At 31.4% G+C, this 23477-nt stretch overlaps 1 protein-coding gene across 1 annotated transcript; it reads right to left on the bottom strand.

The window, feature by feature from the left end:
* Positions 1–1754: 1754 nt before the first annotated feature.
* On the bottom strand, positions 1755–23464 carry LOC126885291 (general transcription factor IIF subunit 1). Its single transcript, XM_050651801.1, has 3 exons — positions 22862–23464; positions 7695–7925; positions 1755–2802 (listed from the first exon to the last, which is right to left on the bottom strand). The coding sequence occupies exons 1-3, from the start codon at positions 23229–23231 to the stop codon at positions 1868–1870; spliced, it is 1536 nt and encodes a 511-aa protein (XP_050507758.1). The 5' UTR covers positions 23232–23464; the 3' UTR covers positions 1755–1867.
* Positions 23465–23477: the final 13 nt, after the last annotated feature.

The raw sequence follows: 23477 nt of genomic DNA, 5'->3' as shown, positions 1-23477 counted from the left end.
TATCAACCAATGCAAATTTTTGTCGATAACATCGTCGCAAAATTTTGGATTTTCTGATAATTGTTTAATGCACTCTCTTTCAATGAATAATAGGGCTAACTTGGAAAGTCTGTCTTCGCTTGTGAAATTTATTGTAAAACTTTTAATGCGTTTTAATACTGAAAAACTTCGTTCAACTGATGCATTTGTAGCTGGGATAGTTAGTACCTACTAATTCACACAACTTGACCACTTCACACAGAGACTTATTTAAACCAGTAGCATTCAAAAAATTCAACCTATTCCTAAGTATTTCTTTATCACTAATTTCAGGTGTTTTATAAATGACATTTAACTGAGAATGCAAAGCTAGAATATAAAAAAAATCATAATTTAATCGTACTAAATTAAATACCTCTGTGGGAGATTTTGATGAATTATAATTAGACATATTAAAATTACATAATTCTACATATTTTATTTCTTTAAAATTTTCAAAGTCATAATTCATTTGTTGTAGAATATTATCACAAATTTCGATGTATAATCGTCGATAGGTCTCTCTTTCGCCGACATTATCAATCATCATCATTTTTCTTTTAGGTTCGAAGCCCATATTTTCAGCTTTATTCCAAATATTTTTAAACAGCTCATTTTTTAATCATCATAAGTCATCAAATTGTCTTATACAACATTCAATGTCACTTGATTTCGTCTGTAAAATGTCGTAGGTCAGGTAGTATAAAATATCAATAAAAGGAAAAACCTCAAAATGTCAAATAAAATATTAGTAAAAATATTAAGCAAAAAATTGAAATCGAAATTTTTTTTAAGCCATTGCATTGCACCTAAATACCTACCCCTTATAGCAGCAGTAACAGTCTCCGCATCTCGTTTTCGGAATCGGATGGCGCTCGGACGATCGCTTCCAGGGGTATCAAAATTCGCGTGAGAGGAACATGACTAGCGGGTGAGGGTATCAAACGCTGACCAATTTTTGAACGGGACAAATGCATGACAAGCAGCGATTTTGAGATGCGCTTTCGTCAGGAGCGGACTGAATCGTTGAGTTGTGTGCACATTTGAGCCCGTTCGTATGCGATCAATTTTTAATGTTTCAATGCCTATTGCCTACATATTTATGTAGATTACTTAGATTAGGGAAACATTGTTGATAATTAAATACTAATTAATAATATATGTTAAAAAGGGTTCAAGGCAGGTTTTGTTTATATTCGATTCAGAGTTGGACTACCATCTCCATATAGCAACTATTTCAGCATCCTTATGCATCATCAGTGAAGATTATGCAGTCACAACTCTGAAGGGAATATAAACATTCTGCCTCTTTTAAGGCAAAACATCGCGATGCAATGAACCCACCTTTTGAGACGCAAATCAGCGACATCTCTCGTATTACGAGGAAAACAACGAAAAGCCCCAGATACAAAGTTTACTACTTTTTAAACAATTAGAATAATTGAAATAAAAATATAATAAACAATATTTTAAATCTAAGACTTTTCGTTAATAAACTGCTTTCTGGCAATAATATATGTATTTTCTTATACGGAAGTATAGGGAAGCGGTGCTTCCCCCGGGACCGCACGCCTCTGGTATTTGTTATCGTTTTGTTTTTATGACGGTTTGTAAGCTTTGTCTATAAAATTGTACAATTTTCAACGACAATAAAGCATATTTCTATTCTATTTTTTCTTAAATAATATAATTAATGATTCTGGCTTTGTGGAAATCCCCCTAATTAAAAAAAAACCTTTCAGTAAATACACCGATTTTATTTATTTTTCATGAATTTTGTACAATAAGTTAACAAAATTACAAACAAATCCTATACCACTATAGAGTAATACATTATATTTACAATTGTCTACGACTTTATAGATAAATACATTTTGCCTTTTAAAGTTTGCTTTACTGGATTAATCTTTTTCAAAATCTGAGTCATGATGTTCACCAACTGTTCACTAGACAAACCAGTCTTTTTAGATTTAAACTTCTGCAACAATTCTGTCGTTGTCATTGGTTTCCTCATTAGATATTTCCTAACTGCATCCTCTGTAATGCCTGATTCGTTTGAGCCAGGTATGAAATTAGGAAGATCCATTTTGACTTTTTTGGGACTTGGTCCCGCCAAAGCGTCATTAATAAGTTTTCTCTTGTTATCAGTAGGAGTAGCTGATCGTGAACTGTTCTCACTACTAAGTTCTTTTTCTTCTTTTTTAACTTTTTTCTCTTCCTTCTTATTTTTCTTTGATTCATCCTCTGAAGTACTATCTGAACTAAAATCATTATCATCATTTTTGGATTCTTTTTTTTCTTTTTTCGCATCTTTTTTTGGCTTCTTCTTCTTTTTCTTTTTGTCCTTTTCATCTGCATCTTCCTTCTTTTCTCCTTCTTTGTCTTTTTCTTCATCTTCATTGCTTTGTTCCTTTTCGGATTTCTCACTATCCTCATCGGATTCTTCATCAGAATTTAACAACTTCCTAAGAGCCTTTTCTTCTGCAACACCATCCAGGTTTATATTCTCAGGTTCACTATCGCTACTATCACTTATATAATCAAGCTCTCTACCTTCTCCATCTCCATCATCAGAATCTTCAAATGCTTCGGCATCTGTATCTCGTTTTTTGTTCTTCTTTGGAACTACCTTCTTGGCTTTTTTCTTTTTATCTGCTTCTTCGGAATCCTCTTTCTCCTCTTCAGCAGAGGATTCATCATCGGAACTGTCCATCCATTCATCCATCTCAGATATTTTGAGCTCTTTCTCTTTTTTGGATGTAGATTTCTTGCTCTTCTCTTCACCTAAAAATATGAAAATATTGTATTACATTTTTAAGTTTGATTAATGAGTAAGAAAAAGCATTAGATCAATTAATTGGAATCCATTTCTTTTAAATAACATTTCAGTTGTTATTATATTTGAGGTTTAATTAGGTTTAAATAAATAACAAGTTTGCAGGAAGAATACTCAACATCCAATTCGAAAACACCACACTCGACTACAATGAAACACCAAAGTACATTGGGGTGACTCTTGACAGAACCCTATCCTTCAAATAACATCTGACACAAACAGCGGAAAAACTTAAATCCAGAAGCTGTGCGGCACAACATGGGGAGCAGCGGCTTCCACCTTGTGATCATTTGCCCTGGGCATTGTCTTCTCAACCGTGGAATACTGCTCTCCAGCCTGTCCTAACAGTTCATATACAATCGGAAAAATGAAAGAATACCCATGCGTCATCGATGATATGCATATGAATCAAATAAAAAATCTCTAGTCAAAACAAAGTCTAAACTAAGTTAATACTAAAAATAAACGGATGTGACTACTACCCCACCATACGATTTTTCGCTACGTAAGAATGTGTCAAAAATTTTTTGTGATGTTATTCTTTTTCTGATAATATATATTTATTGGTGATAAATGTTATTACTACCGTAATTAATTATTGTATATAAATTAATAATACAAAAATAATGAGTAAGCAAATATAGTATTACGAATTTCTCCATGTTGAAGTTGCCAGTGGACGTAAATAGTAACAGGAATTTAAAAAATGTCGTTTATGTCAGCTGTATTAAGTGATTAAAATGAAAGTAATGAATTCAAATCATTATGTATCCAGATCATTTTCCAGACATTATCTGCAAATAAATGTACAGCTGGTTCCAAAAAAAGCTGATACGACTCTTAAAGCGTATTTTGTAGAAAATTGAGCAGTGTACTTTCTTCTTCTTCTTCTTTTTGTTTTTGGTCTCGCTGCAAGGCAATCACCAGCACGATTTATAGGGGATCTTGATGTAGTCTGACTCTAAGCCATGTCAAAATCGCTGACTATGTTCTTGTAAAAAGCTTTTGATGAGGTGTGATATAATGAATATGAGTTTAAGTATATTTAATTTATTATATTTTGAAGGATAAATACTTATTTACATACTGTCACTGTCACTGCCAAATCTTAAAATTTGTCAGATAACTTCAACCTCAAAAAATGGCTGTTTGTTTGTTTATGTTATTATTTGTCTGTCATAATAAATATAATATTATAATGTCAGACCAATCATACACTGCTCAAAATGATCAAATCTTACTAAGAGTAACTCAGTTTTTTTAGGAACCAGCTGTACATTCGTAAAAATATACTAATCTGTAATTTCATACACTATGATTGAAAAGTCAGAGTAATATGTACACGTTTGGCGAACTCATAGACAGAAGTTAACCATATTGACAGATGATTACTTACACAGTTTATTGACGTATTTTAATTAAATAAATACTTACTAAACCAAAAATACAATATAATATCAAAATAGCTCTTAAAAGAACTGAATTTATTCAAGTAAATACGACTGATTATTAAAATTTATAAACTCTACCGAACCTAACCCAGCTTCACTGTCAAAGTGACAGAAATCGAATCAGTCAGATTATAGTTGACCAGCACGATTACTCGAATAGTAGTTTATACAATCATTATCTCTACTCATGTTGAATGTTTTTCTAAGAATGACATTAGAAGTACAGAAATAGTAAAGTGTGAGTTTAAATGTTCTACTAAATTAATATAACTACGTTGAGCAATTGTATCGCCGTCTCACGCTGTGAATTATAAATATGTAACTGCGTATGTCTTGGATAACGCTTTTGCTTTGTAGACAACACTTAATAATCTATCTCTCTCGTTTGCTATTTATAGAAAAAGGCAGCAAATCCAAAATATGTGCTTGATATGATCGTTCATGAGTATTCTTTCATTTTTTCGACTGTATACACAAAGTAGATGCCCAATTCAAAACAATGAAAATGATTGCTGGTGTTATCAAATCCATATGGCTTTGAGAAGGCATTTGATAAAGTCGCACATGGGAAACTAATCGATATCCTAAAAACATCAGGACTCGATGATAAGAATGTAAGATTGGTCTCAATATATCTCTAACAAAAAGCAACAGTTCGATTCGAAAATGAACTGTCCGAAGTTCCGATTCAGTCAGAAAAGGGGTTAGACAGGGTTGCATACTGTCACCAGTATTATTTAACATATACTCTGAAAAATCTTTAGAGAGAGCTTGGACGAATCAGAAGTGGATATTGCAGTAAATGGACAACTTATGCAGACGATACAGTATTGATGGCAGATCATGCGGAGGTGCTTCAAAGGATGATGGATAATGTTGTAGAAGCATGTAACAAATACGGCCTAAAACTAAATTGTAAGAAGACTGAAGACAAATATAATGATCGTTAGTTAGAACACCAACATAAACGCCCAAATTACCGTAAATAATACACCCCTAGAAAGAGTACAGAAAATATGCTATCTGAGCTGCAACATTAAGGATACTTGGGATCATACCTACGAAATAAAAACTCGTATTGAAAAATCCAGAAGCTCTTTTAACAGTCTTAGGAAGATTCTCTGCAACTTATCTTTAAGTATCAATATATGCATAAGAATTCTTAGATGTTACGTCTTTAGTGTCCTCCTCATTACTCCTTACAGACATCAAATAAATTTTGTATTTGCTTGTTTCATCGATTGTGAAAAAGCTTTTGAGTGAGTCCAGCATCATAAGCTGATAGAAATACTTTACCAAATCAAAGTTAACGAAAGTAATATCGCCATTAACTACAGTTAGATATGCACAAGAAATTAAGAAGCAACCAAATAGGCTTTTGCGCTACACTAAGAGCTAAACGCTGCCCCTAACAACACAAAACATTCCAGAAATGTACTATCAAAGTTCTATTAATGTTTGAATGTCCTGGACATTCAAGGAACATTCGGTGAACATCTGATTAAATTATTGGTGGAATGTTACCACAAGACATTCTATAAACATACTACCAATGTCCTATATTTTAAGAGAGGCCATTTACTATTCAATTTGCGTTCAGTTTCAAATTTGCCGCGCGTGTATCTATGTATTAGGCAATCCAAACCACGTGACTTCTGGTTGACATACAAAAAGTTACAGAGGTTATGTTTGTAATATCTATTTTTTATTGTTTATCGTCGTATTTGGTCTATTTTGGATTCATTTTGATTTCGTTTGCTGTATTTTGTGAACTTTATAAACTTTACTACAATGCAAAGTGATTATTTAAGGAAATTATTATTGGAAACTCCAGATGTTGGAGAAAGGTAGGGGAAACAATTTTTATTTACTGTTCATTTTTCCCTGATATTTATCAATATTGATGAATTTTTCAAGCAATAACATTATTTCTTTTATTGTTTTAGATATTTATTGAAGCTGAAAATAATTGGGGATTTAGATCCATATACAATTCAGTCAGAATTGGATTTTACAGTAAAGTGCATTCCACCAAATTACTATTATAGATATTTATACATATCTGGTGGAGTCTCACAGTTACTACTCTAAGCAGCAGATGAAAGCACATAAATATTTTACAGCTGGATTTGTTTTTAAAGTTGGAAGTCACGAGCAACAGCTTCATAAGTACCTACAAGAATATTGAGGAAATCCAGCTCCTCGATACTACTGGACAAACTAGAAGATTGAAGAGGTCAAAGCCTTTTGAACTAGTTTGAGTGATAGGTGATAGTGAAAAGCAGAGCATAGTGCTTGTGTGCCTGTGCATTTTAGAGTAGTGCACGATCTTGTTAGATTAGATAAGAGACGCTATGGGGTAAGCTCTTCATTTTAAGGAACAGTAGTAATTTAGGTTAAATTAAAATTGCTCATTGGACAGTTATGACCAGGTTGTAATTGTAATGTACAATTCAATACAATGAATCATCATCGTAGTGATGATTATGGAAAAAATATATGACAAGATTTTGTGCAATAAAAATGTTTATATTTATCAAGGATGTATTATTTGGTATGGCCACATATATTTCTGCTTTTCTGCTATATCTGCTTTTTCATGAATTTTGTAGGAGATGAAAAACCATTTTTAGGGTCATCTCCTGTTTTCACATGTAAATTTTGACATGTTTTGTAGTAAATAGATAGTTGAATTTACTACAAAACATGTCAAAAAATATCATATGAATATCACATATGAACATATGAAAAAATATCACATCATCGACTATATCCAGGGAATGTATAAAAAATATACTGTGAATGTCCAAAGAACATTCGTAGACATCCATGGAATGTTCCAACAAGACATTCAAGAAATGTTCAAAATTCTGACAGGACTTTCCTGGGACATTTAGGGGACATTCTTGTGCTTTTGAGGACATTCCAGAAATGTTTTCAATATCCTGTGTGTACATTCTAGGAACATACATGGAATGTTTGGTGTTATTAGGGCCACATTTGTACTCTAAGAATTATCTTGGAACAAGCAAGCGAATGGCAAAGAAATATAAATATAATGCTCATTGACTACCACCTATATAGAGAACCAAATATAATAAAAATAATTATTTTTATTTAGCTTAACGCCTCGACAACTAATTTTAATAAGCAGTGATCTAACAAAATAGGATAAGTATTATGTAGGTAAACTTTTGTTTATTTTGACAACTATATTTTCTCTGAATTGCCTCTTATCTGAAAGACCAATAATTGCAGATTTTAATTTTCCTATTTATATATTATTACTTCAAAATATTGCAAAATATTTACCACATAATTATGTTTCCCAATTGGAAATAGGAATTCGAGAGCACATTTACACAATAAAATTACAAAATTGGTTATACCTTCATCCAATTCAGTTTCCTCTTCACCCTTTAGCCTCTTTCTCAACATCAAAGAAAAATAATTCAAATGTTTGTTCCTTTTACTAAATTCCATCTCAGCTTCTTCAGCTGACAAAGCTTTATACCTCTGGATAGGTTGAAATTTATACCATTCTTGTAGAGGAAATGCTTCAATTGCCCCATCTTCTGCATGTGTAAATACATAATATGCTGTATTATTTGAAACCCCACCTAATACAATAAAACAGATTACTTTAAGTTGCTGAAAAAATATAAAACGGTTAAGTAAAACGTTTACCATCCACTCAATACAGAAAGTAAAAAATAATTGTCCATATGTTTCTAATTTTGTATTGTCCTAATTGTATTAATCTTTTATCCCACAGGTGGGGTCCATCAAGTACAACTATAAATGAAATTGCTTAATTTTTTAATTTTTTTTTGTATTTTTTTATTCCATTTATTAAAATACATCAATAAATTTACATACAAAAAAATACATTAAAAAACAAGAGCCATAGAAAAAAAAACAGTAAAATCCTGTATAAAAGGTATATTTAAAAACCCTCAAAAGGGCCACATCAAATTCACATAACTAGTTTTCGACTGGTTTACCAGTCATCATCAGTGCTTACATGCAATGTACATGCTAACCACCAAGATAGTATTATACAAAAATATGTGGGTCAAAGCCCAGTAAAAGTAGTCCGTCAAGGACACATTGGTTTAAAACGCTACCTTAAGCCTGGATGTTTAAAATATTTTCTAATTTGGCCTAGGTAACATCTGAGATGTAGATATGACTTGTTCACATGTTGGAAGTGAGACGGCAAGAGCCATAGCTATGCTGGTTTTGTGGTAACATATTAAACATAATTGTATTATTAACTGAATAACAAGAGAGATCTGAATGGAAGGACATAGCTAGACAGGCAAAGACTCATCCTAACTGATTACATAACAAAAAAAAATTAGATTTAGAAAAACTTGGTGGAATGACAATTATAAAAAGGTAATACAAGAACAAAAACTAGCTTCACGCAAGTTTAAACTACAGTCTAATATACAAAATTATATAAATTATAATAAATGTGTAGCAAAAACCAAAAAAGTTGTATTAGAGAGTAAGCTTAATGCATGGAGAAATTTTTGTAAAACTTTAAAAAATATACACCAATTAAAGATATGTGGAATCAAGCCAAACGATTACAAAACATTTTTAAACCACAAGTAAATCCAGTGACTGAAGGAGAATGGGTTGAGGAGTTTTTAAGAAAATTATATCCAGATAATATATTTTCAAAAATTAATGTAATAAAAAGGAAAAACTCTAACCATCCACTTTCAGTTTCATTTAGTTTCTGAGAATTAGAAATAAACCTTAAGAATAAGAAAAATACTTCTCCAGGTATAGATAATGTACAATTATGTTGGCCAATTTACATCAAAAAGGAAAAGAAACGCTATTAAAATTTTTTAATCATTATGGCTATCAGAATATATTCCAGATAACTGGAGAGAGTACCGGGTGATTCCTATTCTCAAAATAAATCGGAATCCTGATTCAGCAGAATCTTATAGAGGTATTTCATTGAGCTCCTGCATAACAAAAACACTGGAAAGAATGATAAAACTTAGGCTCGAAAGTTGGCTAGAAAAAAACAATAAATTATCACAAACACAATTTGGATTTCGAAAAAATCATTCTACTGTGGAAGCAGTGAGCCATTTGGTAACAGATATAAATTTAGCGTTTACGAAAAATTCTTCAGCAACAGCTCTTTTATTAGATGTTGAAGCAGCATACGACAACGTTAATTTAAATATACTATAATATAGTAGGTCTAATAATACTATAATATACTATAACAAAATGATACAAATAGGTCTGCCAGAATGTTTCTGTCAAAAAATAATAAAATTGTATGACTGTAGAAAAATTTATATATCGGTAAATAATAACACATTTGGTCCAAGACTAGCGATGGGTGGTTTACCTCAAGGAGAAATATTAAGCCCTTTGTTATATTTAATTTACACTTCTGATATAGAAAAAAATTTAAACTCAACAAAAATTTTACAATTTGCAGATGATATAGTTATTTATCAAGAAAACATTAAAATGGAAAATGCAGTCAAATCCATTGAAGGAGACAAACATTAAAATATGGAGTGAATTACATGGACTAAATATATATCTGATTCCAAAACCAAATTATGTATTTTTACAAGAAAACGAAAAGAAATACCCAATCACATCTTAATAAACAATATCTCCTATCCAGTACAAAGTTATGTTAAATATTTGGGTATTACTCTGGATAGACAGCTTCTCTGGAAAGAACATATAGACCATATAGTTAAAAAACAGAAAGAGGAATAAACCTTCTTCGATTTGTATCACACTTACGTTGGGGAGCAGATCCAAATATTTCTTTGTTGTTATTTAAAAATAATTTAAGAGCTATATTCGACTACGGATCAATATTATACAGTGACGCATCACAGTGCCATTTAAATAAAATAGACAAAATCATTAATAAATCTTAGATTGTGTATAGGAGCCCTAAGAAGTAAACCGATAAATAATCTACAAGTTGAATGCTGCGAAATGCCGATGGATATAAGAAGAAAAAAACTTGGCATCGGCCTTTTAGTTAGATTGTATAAAAAAAAGGCAAGTTTAATTTCCAAAATACATCAACTGTTTTTAGCAGACTTGACAGAAAAATATTGGATAAAAAAGAAAACTCTAAATATAGTAGATTTATATTCAAAAATGACAATATATGATAAACAACTTTATAAATATGACATAAACCCAAATTATAACATAGTCTTTAATACTCTGGAACAAGTTCAAGAATACTTTTTAAGGGACTATAGCAATTTGCCTCTATCTTTAAGAAAATTAGTGTTTATCTCAGACAGTTCACAAATGTTCAAATATTGTTGTATGCTATAAAGATGCATAAAAAATATTGAAGGTGTGGGGTGTGCCTATTGGGATAGCAGTAATAAAATTAGTAAAATGTTTAAACTAAATTCTATTATGAGTATATACACAGCTGAATTAATAGCGATAATTGAAGCACCAAAATATTTATCTAATATAAATCATTCAAAGTTTATAATTTATAGTGACAGTAAAAGTTCTCTAAGTAAAATTAGTGCTATAAATCCTAAATCAAAAGTGAACTACATTGAATTATATATAATAAATAAAATTAAAGAACTTCAGCAATAAGAAAAGTCTGTTAAGTTAGCATGGGTTAAAAGCCATGTGGAATAACTGGAAATGAAATGGTAGATGAATTGGCTAAAAACGCGGTGACACAAGGAGTATTAACACATTACCTTTGTACGTCTAGAGATATTGAATCAGATTTATTCAAAGAACTTAAGAGGATCGGAACGTATTTCCGGCTGCAATGCTATTCAAATGGGGATTAATTTTTTTCAAATCCTGAGAAAACTAATAAATATTTTTGAAAAATTTAAACGCAGAATAAAAGATTACGTTATTAGCGAGGGCCGAAAGTCCCTGAGAACTTCTATAATGTTTATTTTAATAAGTTACAGGGATGAAAAACTAAGAGAAAAGTTAGTGTGATTTTTAATTTCAAATATCTCATTCAAAATAAACTTTTTATTTATTCTAAGGGACTTTCGGCCCTCGGTAATAATTTAGTCTTTCATTCTGCGTTTAAATTTTTCAAAAATATTTATTGGTTTTTTCAGGATTTGAAAAAAATAAACATAATGCCGTGGTAATATTTTCCAAAGCTATCTTTGTCTTACAACGCACTCAGCCGAATATAATATTGTCAGCATATATTGTCAGTCAGACACTGACAATCAGTGACAATTTTAAATATTTGACATTGCATCGGGAATATGTTGAGTTATTGATTAAATATTATTGATATATAGTGTATTTGATAAATAATTTATTTAAGACGTGAACTTAATAAAAAGTTATTTATTGTGTATTATTTGTGGAAGATCCAAGCAGAGAATACATCAGGATAATATATATTCTGTGATCCAAGTATTTTGTAGTTAAAGATGTTCAAAATTGTAAGCGTTCCATTTCAATATATTATTAAAAAATCACTTTAACACTTTTCCTCTTTTCTCGATTGAGTATTAGTTTTTGTTGTACAAATAAATTATTACAATCACTGAATACATAGTTAGTGAAAAAATTATCACATTTATTAACTGAATTAATAATTTGCAATTATAAAAATAACAGTTATCCAAGAACATTCAAAAGCCATCTCTTTAAATTAATGATGACATTTTCAAGTAGAATGACATTCTAGTAATGTTTACATATCCATACCAATGTGAATTTTACTACACGTCATTTGCCGTGTAAAGACAGAAAAAGTAGGGATTCACGTAAAATATTTGCGAATTATGTACCCATAGCCTTAAGAAAAAATGGAAAGAAAGGTATATTGATAAGAACATAAATACAGGAAACCACTACAGATCAATCAGAAACTACATAACAGATAAACCTTGGTTTTCTAAAATGGAGTCGACAAAGGATATGACAAGAACCATATGCATAATGAGATTGAATATGAGAATAATATAGCTGATGGCCCACAATGTATGTATTTGTGGTCAGTTGGGTAACTTGCAACACAAAATTTTGACCTGTTCTCTTATTTCTAAAGAAAAAAATATATAATAATTTAAAAAATATAAAAAAATATGTAGATAAAAATGAATGACGAACTTGAACAGTCCATAGTAAAAAGCTTTCGAATTAAGTATAGGGCTAATGAAGAAAGTTGCAGTTTTTGCTGTGGAGCTCTGAGAACATCATTTAGAAAAAAAAAAAATAAAAAAAATATATTTTAAAAAATTATTAAAAAAAATACAAAAATAATTATTTATTAGTAGAATTGTTTATTAGAGATTAATATTAGTATTAGTTTTAGGATAAGATACGAAAAAATGACTAATAAAATAAAAAATAGTAAAATTGGCGAATGGATTTAGTGTCCGCAGTCATATAAACCCAAATAAACAACAAACAAAAAAAATTTAGACTACTTTACCCTGAGGGTTAAGTTTTTTATATAAATTCATTAAAGAATTGTATCAAATTAAAGCTATGTATTATAGTGGTTAGGAAGAAGTAACTATTTTAATTCAGTGTTAAATCTCTCTACCCTTCAGTCTCTGATATTTGCGGGTAACTTATTATACAAAATCAGACCACTTGAGTATTATAGTTCTTTGTGCACCAGTAGTTCGCATTCTTACGGTGTGAAAACTATCACTAGTGTGATGGTCATGCACATTTACTATATTATGTCTTAAATTAATACTTGTAAGTGTTTGAGAAAACTTAATTTTACGAATGAATATACAAACTTGCAAAATGTCTAGTGACTCAATGTTAACAATACTTCCTCTCTGATAGTACTGGTCCTCAGTTGGATGAAGTCTTGATAGTTGAAATATACCGGGTGTCTGCGTAACTTGGAACCATATGGGAAACTTTTTTAATATCCATTTTACGAAAAAAAGTCATTCTTTATAAAGTGCTCTGCATAGTCTAAAACCTAAGATTCAATCATCAGATATCAAATTTTGTCAACAATATACGAGGTATGTCAAAATATATGAATTTCGCTCAAGAGCAAACTACCTTTATATTTCAAAATATCAAAAAATTTTATTATGAAAAGTTATTTGTAATTAAAAACCATATTCAAATATGCAATTACAGCCTTCTACTTGAAAAACAAAATTTCTGAAATTTTCCTAAATTACCGATTCCGAACATCATTTTTATTTATTAGACATGTAATAACTCCTTTATTAATAATTTTAGGAAAAAAAGTTATTCTTCATAAAAATCTGTGCATGGTCTAAACCTCAAGATGCAACCATCAGTTATCCAAGTTTGTTAATTTTATACGAGGTGTGTCAAATAATATGAATATAGAAAGAATAGAATTCTTCAAATAATATGAATTTAGAAAGAATACAATTCTTTCTAATTTCATATTACCTATTTGACACACCTCGTATAAAATTAACAAACTTGGATAACTGATGGTTGCATCTTGAGGTTTAGACCATGCACAGATTTTTATGAAGAATAACTTTTTTTCCTAAAATTATTAATAAAAGAGTTATTATATATCTAATAAATAAAAATGATGTTCGGAATCGGTAATTTAGGAAAATTTCAGAATTTTTTTTAAAGTAGAATGCTGTTATTGCATATTTGAATATGGTTTTTAATTACCAATAACTTTTCATAATAAATTTTTTTGATATTTTGAAATATAAAGGTAGTTTGCTCTTGGGCGAAATTCATATTTTTGATATACCTCGTATACTGTTGACAAAATTTGATATCTGATGATTGCATCTTAGGTTTTAGATGATGCAGAGCACTTTATAAAGAATGACTTTTTTCGTAAAATTGATATTAAAAAAGTTTCCCATATGGTTCCAAGTTACGCAGACACCCTGTATATTTAACAGCCTTGTTCTGTAATGCTATGACAGGATAACACTGCTTTTGATTTGTATTACCCCAAACGATGGATAGGTATGATAAATGTGAACTTATTAAAGAGTGGTAGACCATTTTACACTGAGGGATACTTATAAATTTCACAATTCTTCCAAGCATGAGAACTGCTGGAGCTATTTTTTGACATGTCTTCAATATGCTGTTCCCATATCAGTCGATTATCTATATATAAACCAAGGTATTTGGTAACATTTTTTTTAACGAATTCGAATTTCCCAAAGTTTAACTGTAACTCTCTGTGTGCTTTTATATTTGAAATTATTGTATAACTACACTTACTCACATTAAGTGAGAGCTTGTGGTATCTAAGCTAGTCATTGAGTGTTGATTTTAAAGATAGATGGGAAATGGAATTTATATAAATAAGGAACAATGTTGGTCCCAATATAGACCCTTGAAGGACTCCACATGTCATGTCTTCTGCTGTACTAAGCACATTATTACAGAGTACTTTTGTATTGTATCAGTCAAATAATCCCTTAGCTATACTAAGGACATACTATATGCGGTGGGCAAGTACTTGGAGGGGATATGAGAAACGTTCATGCGCGAATAGCAGAGAAATCTTGCAACTTTCTTGAATAATTCATATTGTCAATTGAAATTGTCAAATTGACGTATATTTCATAACTACTGTCATTGAAGAAGAAAAATTATATGTTGCTCACAATATTGATATGATATGCAATTATTATATAAAAGTATATTTAATTAATTGTATTTGGCTTGCAGTACTGCATTTTAATAATTAATTTTATTTACTACATACAATTGACCATTCCAGGTCACGTACCTTTGACAGCGTCGCTGAGAGGCAAATATTGTGTTTTCAGTGTTATTTTTGCTATTTTCTCGTTTTATTATAAAAATTCTGTGGTTTTACAAAAATGTCAAATATTGGTTATTATGACACCCTAACAGAGGATGCAAAAACCCGGCATAATCAGAAAATCAGTATTCTTGACCCACAACTCCTGTCGTTCTGTTGACAGTGTATTTAAAAAATCTTGATCTTTAAATGCCGCTGGTATTCTAAAAAAACGCACTTTATCTCTTTTACCTTTACTGGAAAACTTTACAACTGAACAAAACGCTGGTATTTTAATCATATATTTAAATTAAACAATGGTTTTCTGAACTAAACGTATTTTGTTTACAAGATGTTTGCCCCTCATCCGCTGTCAAATGACGTCACTCTGGAATGGTCTATTGTTTACCTTTTAACATAACCTAAATCTTACTTTTTCTTCTTATAATTTTTTTGGGCTACGGCCTTGACAATTATCCAGCAACCAGGACCAATATAATTGGCCAATATAATTAAAAGTGCGAAAAAAGTTGCCTAGCTATGAATCCAGGTATTGCTTTTCCGAACTTGCACGGTCCCAATATTGTTCAAGTACTGAGATAAGTAACTCATGGTTAACTGTATCAAAATCTTTTTGTAAATCCAGTGATACAAATAAATACACAGCTTAATCCTTAGTAGTATAGTAGGGAGTATATTGATGCCTCAGAAGCCAATCAGTGTAAGTCAATAAGTGTTTAAAATGAGATACTAAGATGTTTCTGACAATAGTTGGGTCATTCTACGAAAGAGTGGTAATTTGAGATATCTATATATATATTTTAAATTTGTGTTAAAATTAATTCAATTTGCTAATAAAATCTAGATTATATCTAGAGATTTCATAATCCAAAGTCAGCAAATCAGTAGCTCTACCAGATGGCCTGCAATGACCATTTTCTTTGTGCGTGGTGACAGGGGAGAGAAAGAAAGCACAGGGGAGAGAATAATTTCTCATAGAAATTGTTTTTATATGTAAATCTCTCCAAATGAACTTATTATACTTGGTGAAATAGGTAGTGTTATCATAATATTTTCATGTAAGAAAGTTGATAGCTCAACTTGATGGCTTATAATGACAAAAAATTCACTTTTATCTTATGAAACAGGGGAGAGAAAGAAAATACACACGACGGGCGTATGTTTATTTATTATGATAACAAACAAATTAAACAAATTTTGATTTCATACTTATAAGTTAGTACAAACAAAACTTAACCAATGAACAAATAAACACAAACAAAACAAAACAGAAAAAAACAAGAAACAACTTGCAAAAACACAACAAAAATGGATTCCGTGTTTCAAATTAAAAAGAAACATTTTTTCACTTTCATAATACTTTTATGTGAATAAACAAAAAACGATAAGTACAAATAAATTGTATGCAACACCTGAGCATATATTTATTTTTCATTCACATTGATTGATTCGGGGAACACATAGGTTATTACCCTCTTCTTCAGAAGAATAGTAGGAGCAGGCAAAATTTGAATTACGTCTTTGTGAAAAACGGTGAAAATGTCATTATTTCTAATGACAAAATCAGTCTTCTCGGGGTTCGAAACGCGCAATCCCTGAACTTTCAGTTCTTGACCTTCTTCTTCTTCTTCTTCTTTAGATTGTACTTCCAAAATAGAACAAACATAACGATATTCTTGATTTTTGAACCTCATCTTTATCAAAACGGTATCTCCTGGTTTTACATTTTCCAAATGTGTTTCCTGTACGTTGTTTTGCTCAATGTATGGACTAGGAGACAATTCAGGCAGCAGTGGTTCACAAGAAATAAGTTCAGCTTCCTCATTAAAATAATCTTGAAGTTGTGTTCTTCTAGAAGGATATTTAATTTTTCCTAATTCATAGTGGGGGCACTCGCTGTCTTTGTGTTCAGGGTTTAAATCCACGTCTCTGCAACACTGAAAACAACTCATTGTTTTCATAGAAAGAGTTATGGGGTCACTCATGATATGCTTTTGAGTAACCTGATGCACCTTCATTGTACCAAGAAAAGGAATAGTTTTTGATCTACAAGCTTCTATTTTAGTTGCCATCGTTGTCATACTATCTGTTTCTATAACATGTATTGTTATATTTCTAAGTCTTTCCCTCAGTTTGCTTACTAGAATGTCAAAAGTACTCAGATCATTACCTTCACCCACTAACCGATCTGCGGTTCTTTTCACTGTGCCTCCTATACCGTCACAGGTCCCCTTTCCATGTCCGGTTTCATAATAATTCCAAGTGGAATATACAAGTGAAGGAAAATACGTGTCCAACATGTTTCCAAAGATGTAAAACATTAACTGATTTCTATACTGACTTGATGGGCCGTCAGATAGAAAATGTATCATTTTTAAGTTTGGCTTCTGTTCTCTTATCCATGAAAACACAGGTTCTAAATGAGCTATTATTCCTGAGGGTCCATGGTTCAGGTTTTTGGAAAATGTACAGAACGATTTTATTTTCAAAGCATCGTGTACGCTATTTTTGAATGAAACTGAGACAGTGTGCAGAGAAACTTGCTCGAGGCTCCCGCCAAAGTGGAAGCTTTGTACTTCTATTGCATATTTCAAAGAATAATTCTCACTGAAATCCATATGAACCAAGATTTCATCTGGATGCAAATGTACCTTCAAGTACTTTAACGCAGCATACTGATTTCTGATGATACCTTGATGAACCATGAATTTGTTCATCATGTTTTCTAACTGTTCAACAAGTTTGTAAGCACTTATTTTCTTCCTTAATTTCATTGTGTGCTTAGTTTTCTTTTGTTGTCCATTTCTGTCCTTGTATGTTACTTCTTGTGTTGTCCATGTTTCATAATACACATCCATTGAGCCGTTGAATGTATTGTAATGAGGAACATTGTTTTTGCATTCATTGCACTTTCGCAGTAAACACTCTGTTCTTGCATCCGGACATGATAGCTCTGTTGAAAATTCCTTAGCACATTTGCTATTAATGATCTTGTTCCGATAGAGGGTTGCTACTACAAAATCTGTATTTACACAGATCGTACATTGGCATGTATCTCTAAGTTCTGGACTTTGGTAGGTCACCCAGAAGGGCCGCAGCCGACAAAATAATGCATAACTGATTTTGTATAAATTTTGAGCATTGAACTTTTTATGTAGGTTTGTTAATGTATCATTAAGATACCTTTTCTGCCTTTTCTCTTTTTTTACAGTTTTTGTATCTCTTTTCCCGGGTGCCAATCGACTGTTTTCATCTTCTTCAAGGAAACAGCGAACTTTGTGTTTGACTTTATAGCTTAGAGCTCTTTGTTTATTTCTTTTTAGACGATTATTTACCCTTGTATATCTTGTCGAGTGACTGGGAAGTAAAGAAGAGATATCCTTGATAGCATTACATTTTTTCAGGATGGTTCTATCACCAAGAATAGAGGATACGTACATGAATTTCTTCTGCCGTTCTTGAATGTGTTCGAAATTATGTTTCAACTGAGCCTGCAAAGCTTCGCCAAATAATAGTTTTCTACCAATCACTTTTTTATTTTGACTAGTCATTAGTTTTTTCACCGTAATCCTTGGAGTGTCTTCGTGGCCATTTTTTTCCCCAGCTCTTTCGGCTCTCTTCCGATACATGATTTGTCGTTTTAGGATTGCGTTTTCTTTCAGTAGTTTTTTGTTCCTTTGAATTATTTTACTTCTGTCGCGTCTGATTCTCTTCTTTGCTGATTTTATTTGAACAGATTCTTCATTGGTTTCTTGGTTTTCTTCATCACCAGAATCAGGAGGAGTTACAATATTGGTTTCTGTTTGAGCATTCTTTCGTTTTTTTGTGTTCTGCTTTCTTTCTCTCCACACCCGTTTTGCTTGTCTATGTTCTCTAGGGTTCATATCTGCCACCAATTTGACCAGTTTTTTCTTCTTTTTGTTTTCATATTTTATCTTCTCCTTTTCTTGTTGAATTCGACTTTGCACTGGATCTGACTTTATTCGTCTGTAGCGTTCTCGTTCTCTAGCCCTTTTTCTCTCCAGCAACTCTTCTTTAGTGAGTTTTTTCACACGTGCCATTAGGACAATATAATGATTTATTTAATTAAGCAAATATTTATGAAGTTTTCTTCCGGATATACTCCAACAGGATTATTGAGCCTGCAAAAAAAAATAAAAGATAATACTTACTTGATATATATATGAAGCGTAGGTAAGTATTAATAACATTATTTTAGAAAATGTTCTTTCCCCGGTCATTGTATTTCTCTCCCCTGCCCCTTAAAACACAACAACCCACCTAATGCGACTCAGAGTTTTAAAGAGTCGTCGGCGTTAATACAGAAAAAGATTCGACTAAGTAGTTAAATGAAATATCATGCACAGACAAGCACAACTGCAAAGGAAAGCATGCAACTTAAAAATGTTTTATAAAATGTTCTTTCCCCGGTCATTTTATTTCTCTCCCCTGCCTCTTAAACGACAGGGGAAAGAAAAGCCGGGGAGAGAAAAAAGTTAGGTTATTTTAATTTTACTCAAAGCACATGGAAAAAGAAGAATAGAAATCGAGTTAACCCTGAACTATTACACTAAGGGCCGGTACTTTATGTCCCGGTTAAACCTCGGTTAGCTAACCGGGGTTTAATCGGGACAGAAAAGTACCCCATAGGGCCTCTTGCGTTGTAATAAAAGCAATTATAATTATTATTATAATTATTTATGAATATAATAATAAGTATAATTGCGTTTATGTCTATGTTTTGCATATATTTATGTCCCGATTAAACCTCGGGTTAACTAACCGGCTGTTAACGGAGACATAAAGTACCGGCCCTAAATGAATCAGAATATTTTTAAAAATTGTAGATAAAGGTGTAACTTACCAGTTTTTATTGTGGCCGGGGAAAGAAAGCAACGAAAACTAAGATTGTATTTTTATTTAAACTTGTTGACACTAAACAAAACAAACTCACTCTATGCACATCAGGAGTCAACTGGTGGATTCAAAACAGAATGGAGTCTATGATCAGCTGTTTTGATTTGTACTGGAAACCATATTGATTACTCGGGCGGGAGATTTGAAATGGGACAGGGGAAAGAAACAAAAATTGTGGACAGAAGGTTTTATCGGTAATACTCTCTTGGTGCATTTTATGTTTTGTCTTCAATGTGATGGGATGCTTGTTGAGGTGTATCATAATCGATTTATGAAAAAAGTAAGTACAAATATATGCAATAGACTCAGGAAAAATAAAGTTGAAGTTAGGAAGTCACAGTTGGGACAAGGCAGGGGAGAGAAAATCGGTGTGTTTGAGAAACAATTTACATGGTGTATGTAATGTTGCGGTTTTAACTGATGTATTTTTATTGACCTATATAAGTGGTATTACACTGTAGGTGTAAGAAAAAGTACCACTTACAACCCTACTAGGACATATCTAGGGAGGACATAGAATTACCACTTTTTCGTAGAATGACCCAGTTGCAGAAATATAAGTAGTTTTGTTCTGAAGCTATTTTCTTGTGGCATTTTTATAATCAAGTATATTCAAATGGGAAATAAGCCACAATTTTACCTAAAAATGATTTTATTAACGTTTCAACGCCCAAGTCGGGTGTCGTTGTCAAAATACAAAATAATATTAAATAAACAAAAATGTTGTTGCTTAGTAAAAAATTCTTCTAATAATTTATTTAATCTGACTCATTTATATCGGCAATTCAGACACGTATTATACATTTTAAAGTAGACGACTTTAAAAATGATATTGCCAATATTGATGAGTTGCGTTCCTGGGACGACTTTACTAAAAGATAGTTCATTCGATTACATGAAATCAATCCCAACTCAAGAATAGCCGCCAAATCAATCACATGCTATGATTTTTTGTGGTGGCTATTCTTGAGTTGGGATTGATTTCATGTAATCGAATGAACTATCTTTTAGTAAAGTCGTCCCAGGAACTCAACTCATCAATATTGGCAATATCATTTTTAAAGTCGTCTACTTTAAAATGTATAATACGTGTCTGAATTGCCGATATAAATGAGTCAGATTAAATAAATTATTAGAAGAATTTTTTACTAAGCAACAACATTTTTGTTTATTTAATATTATTTTGTATTTTGACAACGACACCCGACTTGGGCGTCGAAACGTTAATAAAATCATTTTTAGGTAAAATTGTGGCTTATTTCCCATTTGAATATACTTGATTATATAAGAAGTTATTAAAAACAAACAAACTGTCTTTATTTATCATAATATGGGTAACATATTCATAAATACAAACAAGGAAATAATAATACTTACTTACTTAAGCCGTCCTCTTGTACCTTATGGTGTCGAGGTAAGTGGAGAAATCAGACATATCCATGCCTTTCGGTCAGTAGCTAGTCTTTCTGCTTCTCTCCACCCAATATTCCTTTTTACGCTTTTTGGAGTTGAGTAGTAGAAAGCGAGGTGGACGGTCTCGGGCGTGTGTATGTCATGTCTATGTGGTGTCGGCGATAAACAACTCGCAATCCGGGATTTATCACGAAAACCATTTAGATATTCGATGTAAATTGATTTAGGATTATTTAGTGTTGTGAATTTTGTTTTGTGTACAAAAACACAGAAGTATTTTGATTTAACATTTTGCGATTGGTAAGTGATTTTTAATTATTGCTGTTTTATAAATTTGACCTTGTTTAGAATTGGTGTCAAATTTTTCGTGCATAAACAATTAGAATTAAAACTTACTGTAAATAAGTAGCTGGTTTGCAAAACAAGGAAATAATAATATTATCATATATAATAATGTGTTATATCTCATAAGTCATTTTTAGGGAGAATGTGACTTACACCGTTTGACTTCTGAGGCATCCATATAATAGTAGGGAGTAGTATAGCAATGGATATGGGCGTTGATGCCTAAATACAGGTGTGTTTACATCTAGGGTGCTCGGTAAAAAGAGTATTAGTCAGAAATGGTCAAAATATTATTTGCAATAATAAACCGAAAAATACTATACCTTTACCTTGGTATCAATAGAACAAGTCAATATGGTAATATAAAATAAATAAAATTATCTGGCCATAGATAAAATTGGTAGTAGATATGCCAATTAATTACCGTTTTTTGCTCCTCCTGAAAAGTTGACCAAAGGACACCAAACACATCTTATGGAAAATATAATTTCACTCAAATGAAATAAAATTTACATGAATAGATTGCTCTTGAAATTACACTAATTTCATATCATTGCACCAACTCTGTATTTTTTATAATAAGAGCATAAATTGATATAAATAAATCTAAAATCAAATGGGAATATACGTATGTCAAAGAAAGAAAAAATATTTTTTAATTCGCAACTTCATAAATCTTTCTGAGGGATTAAGGCAGAGGCTTACTCTTACCTTATCTTATTATTATTGATAAGAAAGTAGATAGATAAATTTTAATAGCCGCCAGATTAACAGTATTTATGAATGACAGTTTTATGGACTTCAAAAATGCGATTTCAATAAACTTTAATTACAATTAACTTTGTTATTAATTAAAATTCAGAGTTGGTGCAATGTTATGAAATTATTGAGACCAATCTATGCATGTAAATTTTATTTCATTTGAGTGACATTATATTTTCCATAAGATGTGTGCGGTGTCCTTTACTAATACTTTTTTTACCGAGCACCCGAGATATATAAAACAACAAAATAAATTAAGAGATAACAAAATTGAAGTTCGAATTGATTACTGGACAATTATTTTTAACTTAATCTATATCTACTCACCTTCTCTAATGCCTTTAAACTTCTTAACAGTGCTTCCATATGACTTTAAAATCCATGGTTGATCTTCCGCCTTGTATTTCCTAGCCACTATACCTAGTTTTTTACGCCTGGCTTCCTCTTTAGCTTCTCTACCAAATTCCGAACCAGCGCCAAATTTTGGAACTTCTTCATCTACTCCTTTAAATTCTTTCATATTGTTTTCTCTTTCCATACTGACTTTGGTCCATTTTTCAAAATCCACATCTAACGTCCCATTGAATCGCATTACATGATATCTTTTTTGCACATTTTTTGGAACTCTTATAGAAAACTCCTGGACATTAACTGTTGGAGATTGTCCAGGGGTTGTTGAGGCTTTTGCAGTTTGCATGTTTCAAATATCAAAAATTAAATATATTTTAAAATTATATGAATATTAATTAAGCTTCATTTAATTTACAATTTATGATTACTGTTATATTTCTTCAGTACTTTGATATTTAACATAAAATAATTATATTTTGTAAAACCTGCTGTTACCTTGTCAGATTTAACAAAATTTATAATAATTTATATTATATGATGACATTGACATTTATTATTTTGACATGAATGTCAACTGATGTCATGTTGACGT

Source organism: Diabrotica virgifera, chromosome 5, assembly GCF_917563875.1.
Source record: "Diabrotica virgifera virgifera chromosome 5, PGI_DIABVI_V3a".
Classification (NCBI taxonomy): domain Eukaryota; kingdom Metazoa; phylum Arthropoda; class Insecta; order Coleoptera; family Chrysomelidae; genus Diabrotica; species Diabrotica virgifera.
This window is presented reverse-complemented; position numbering and strand designations above follow the sequence as displayed.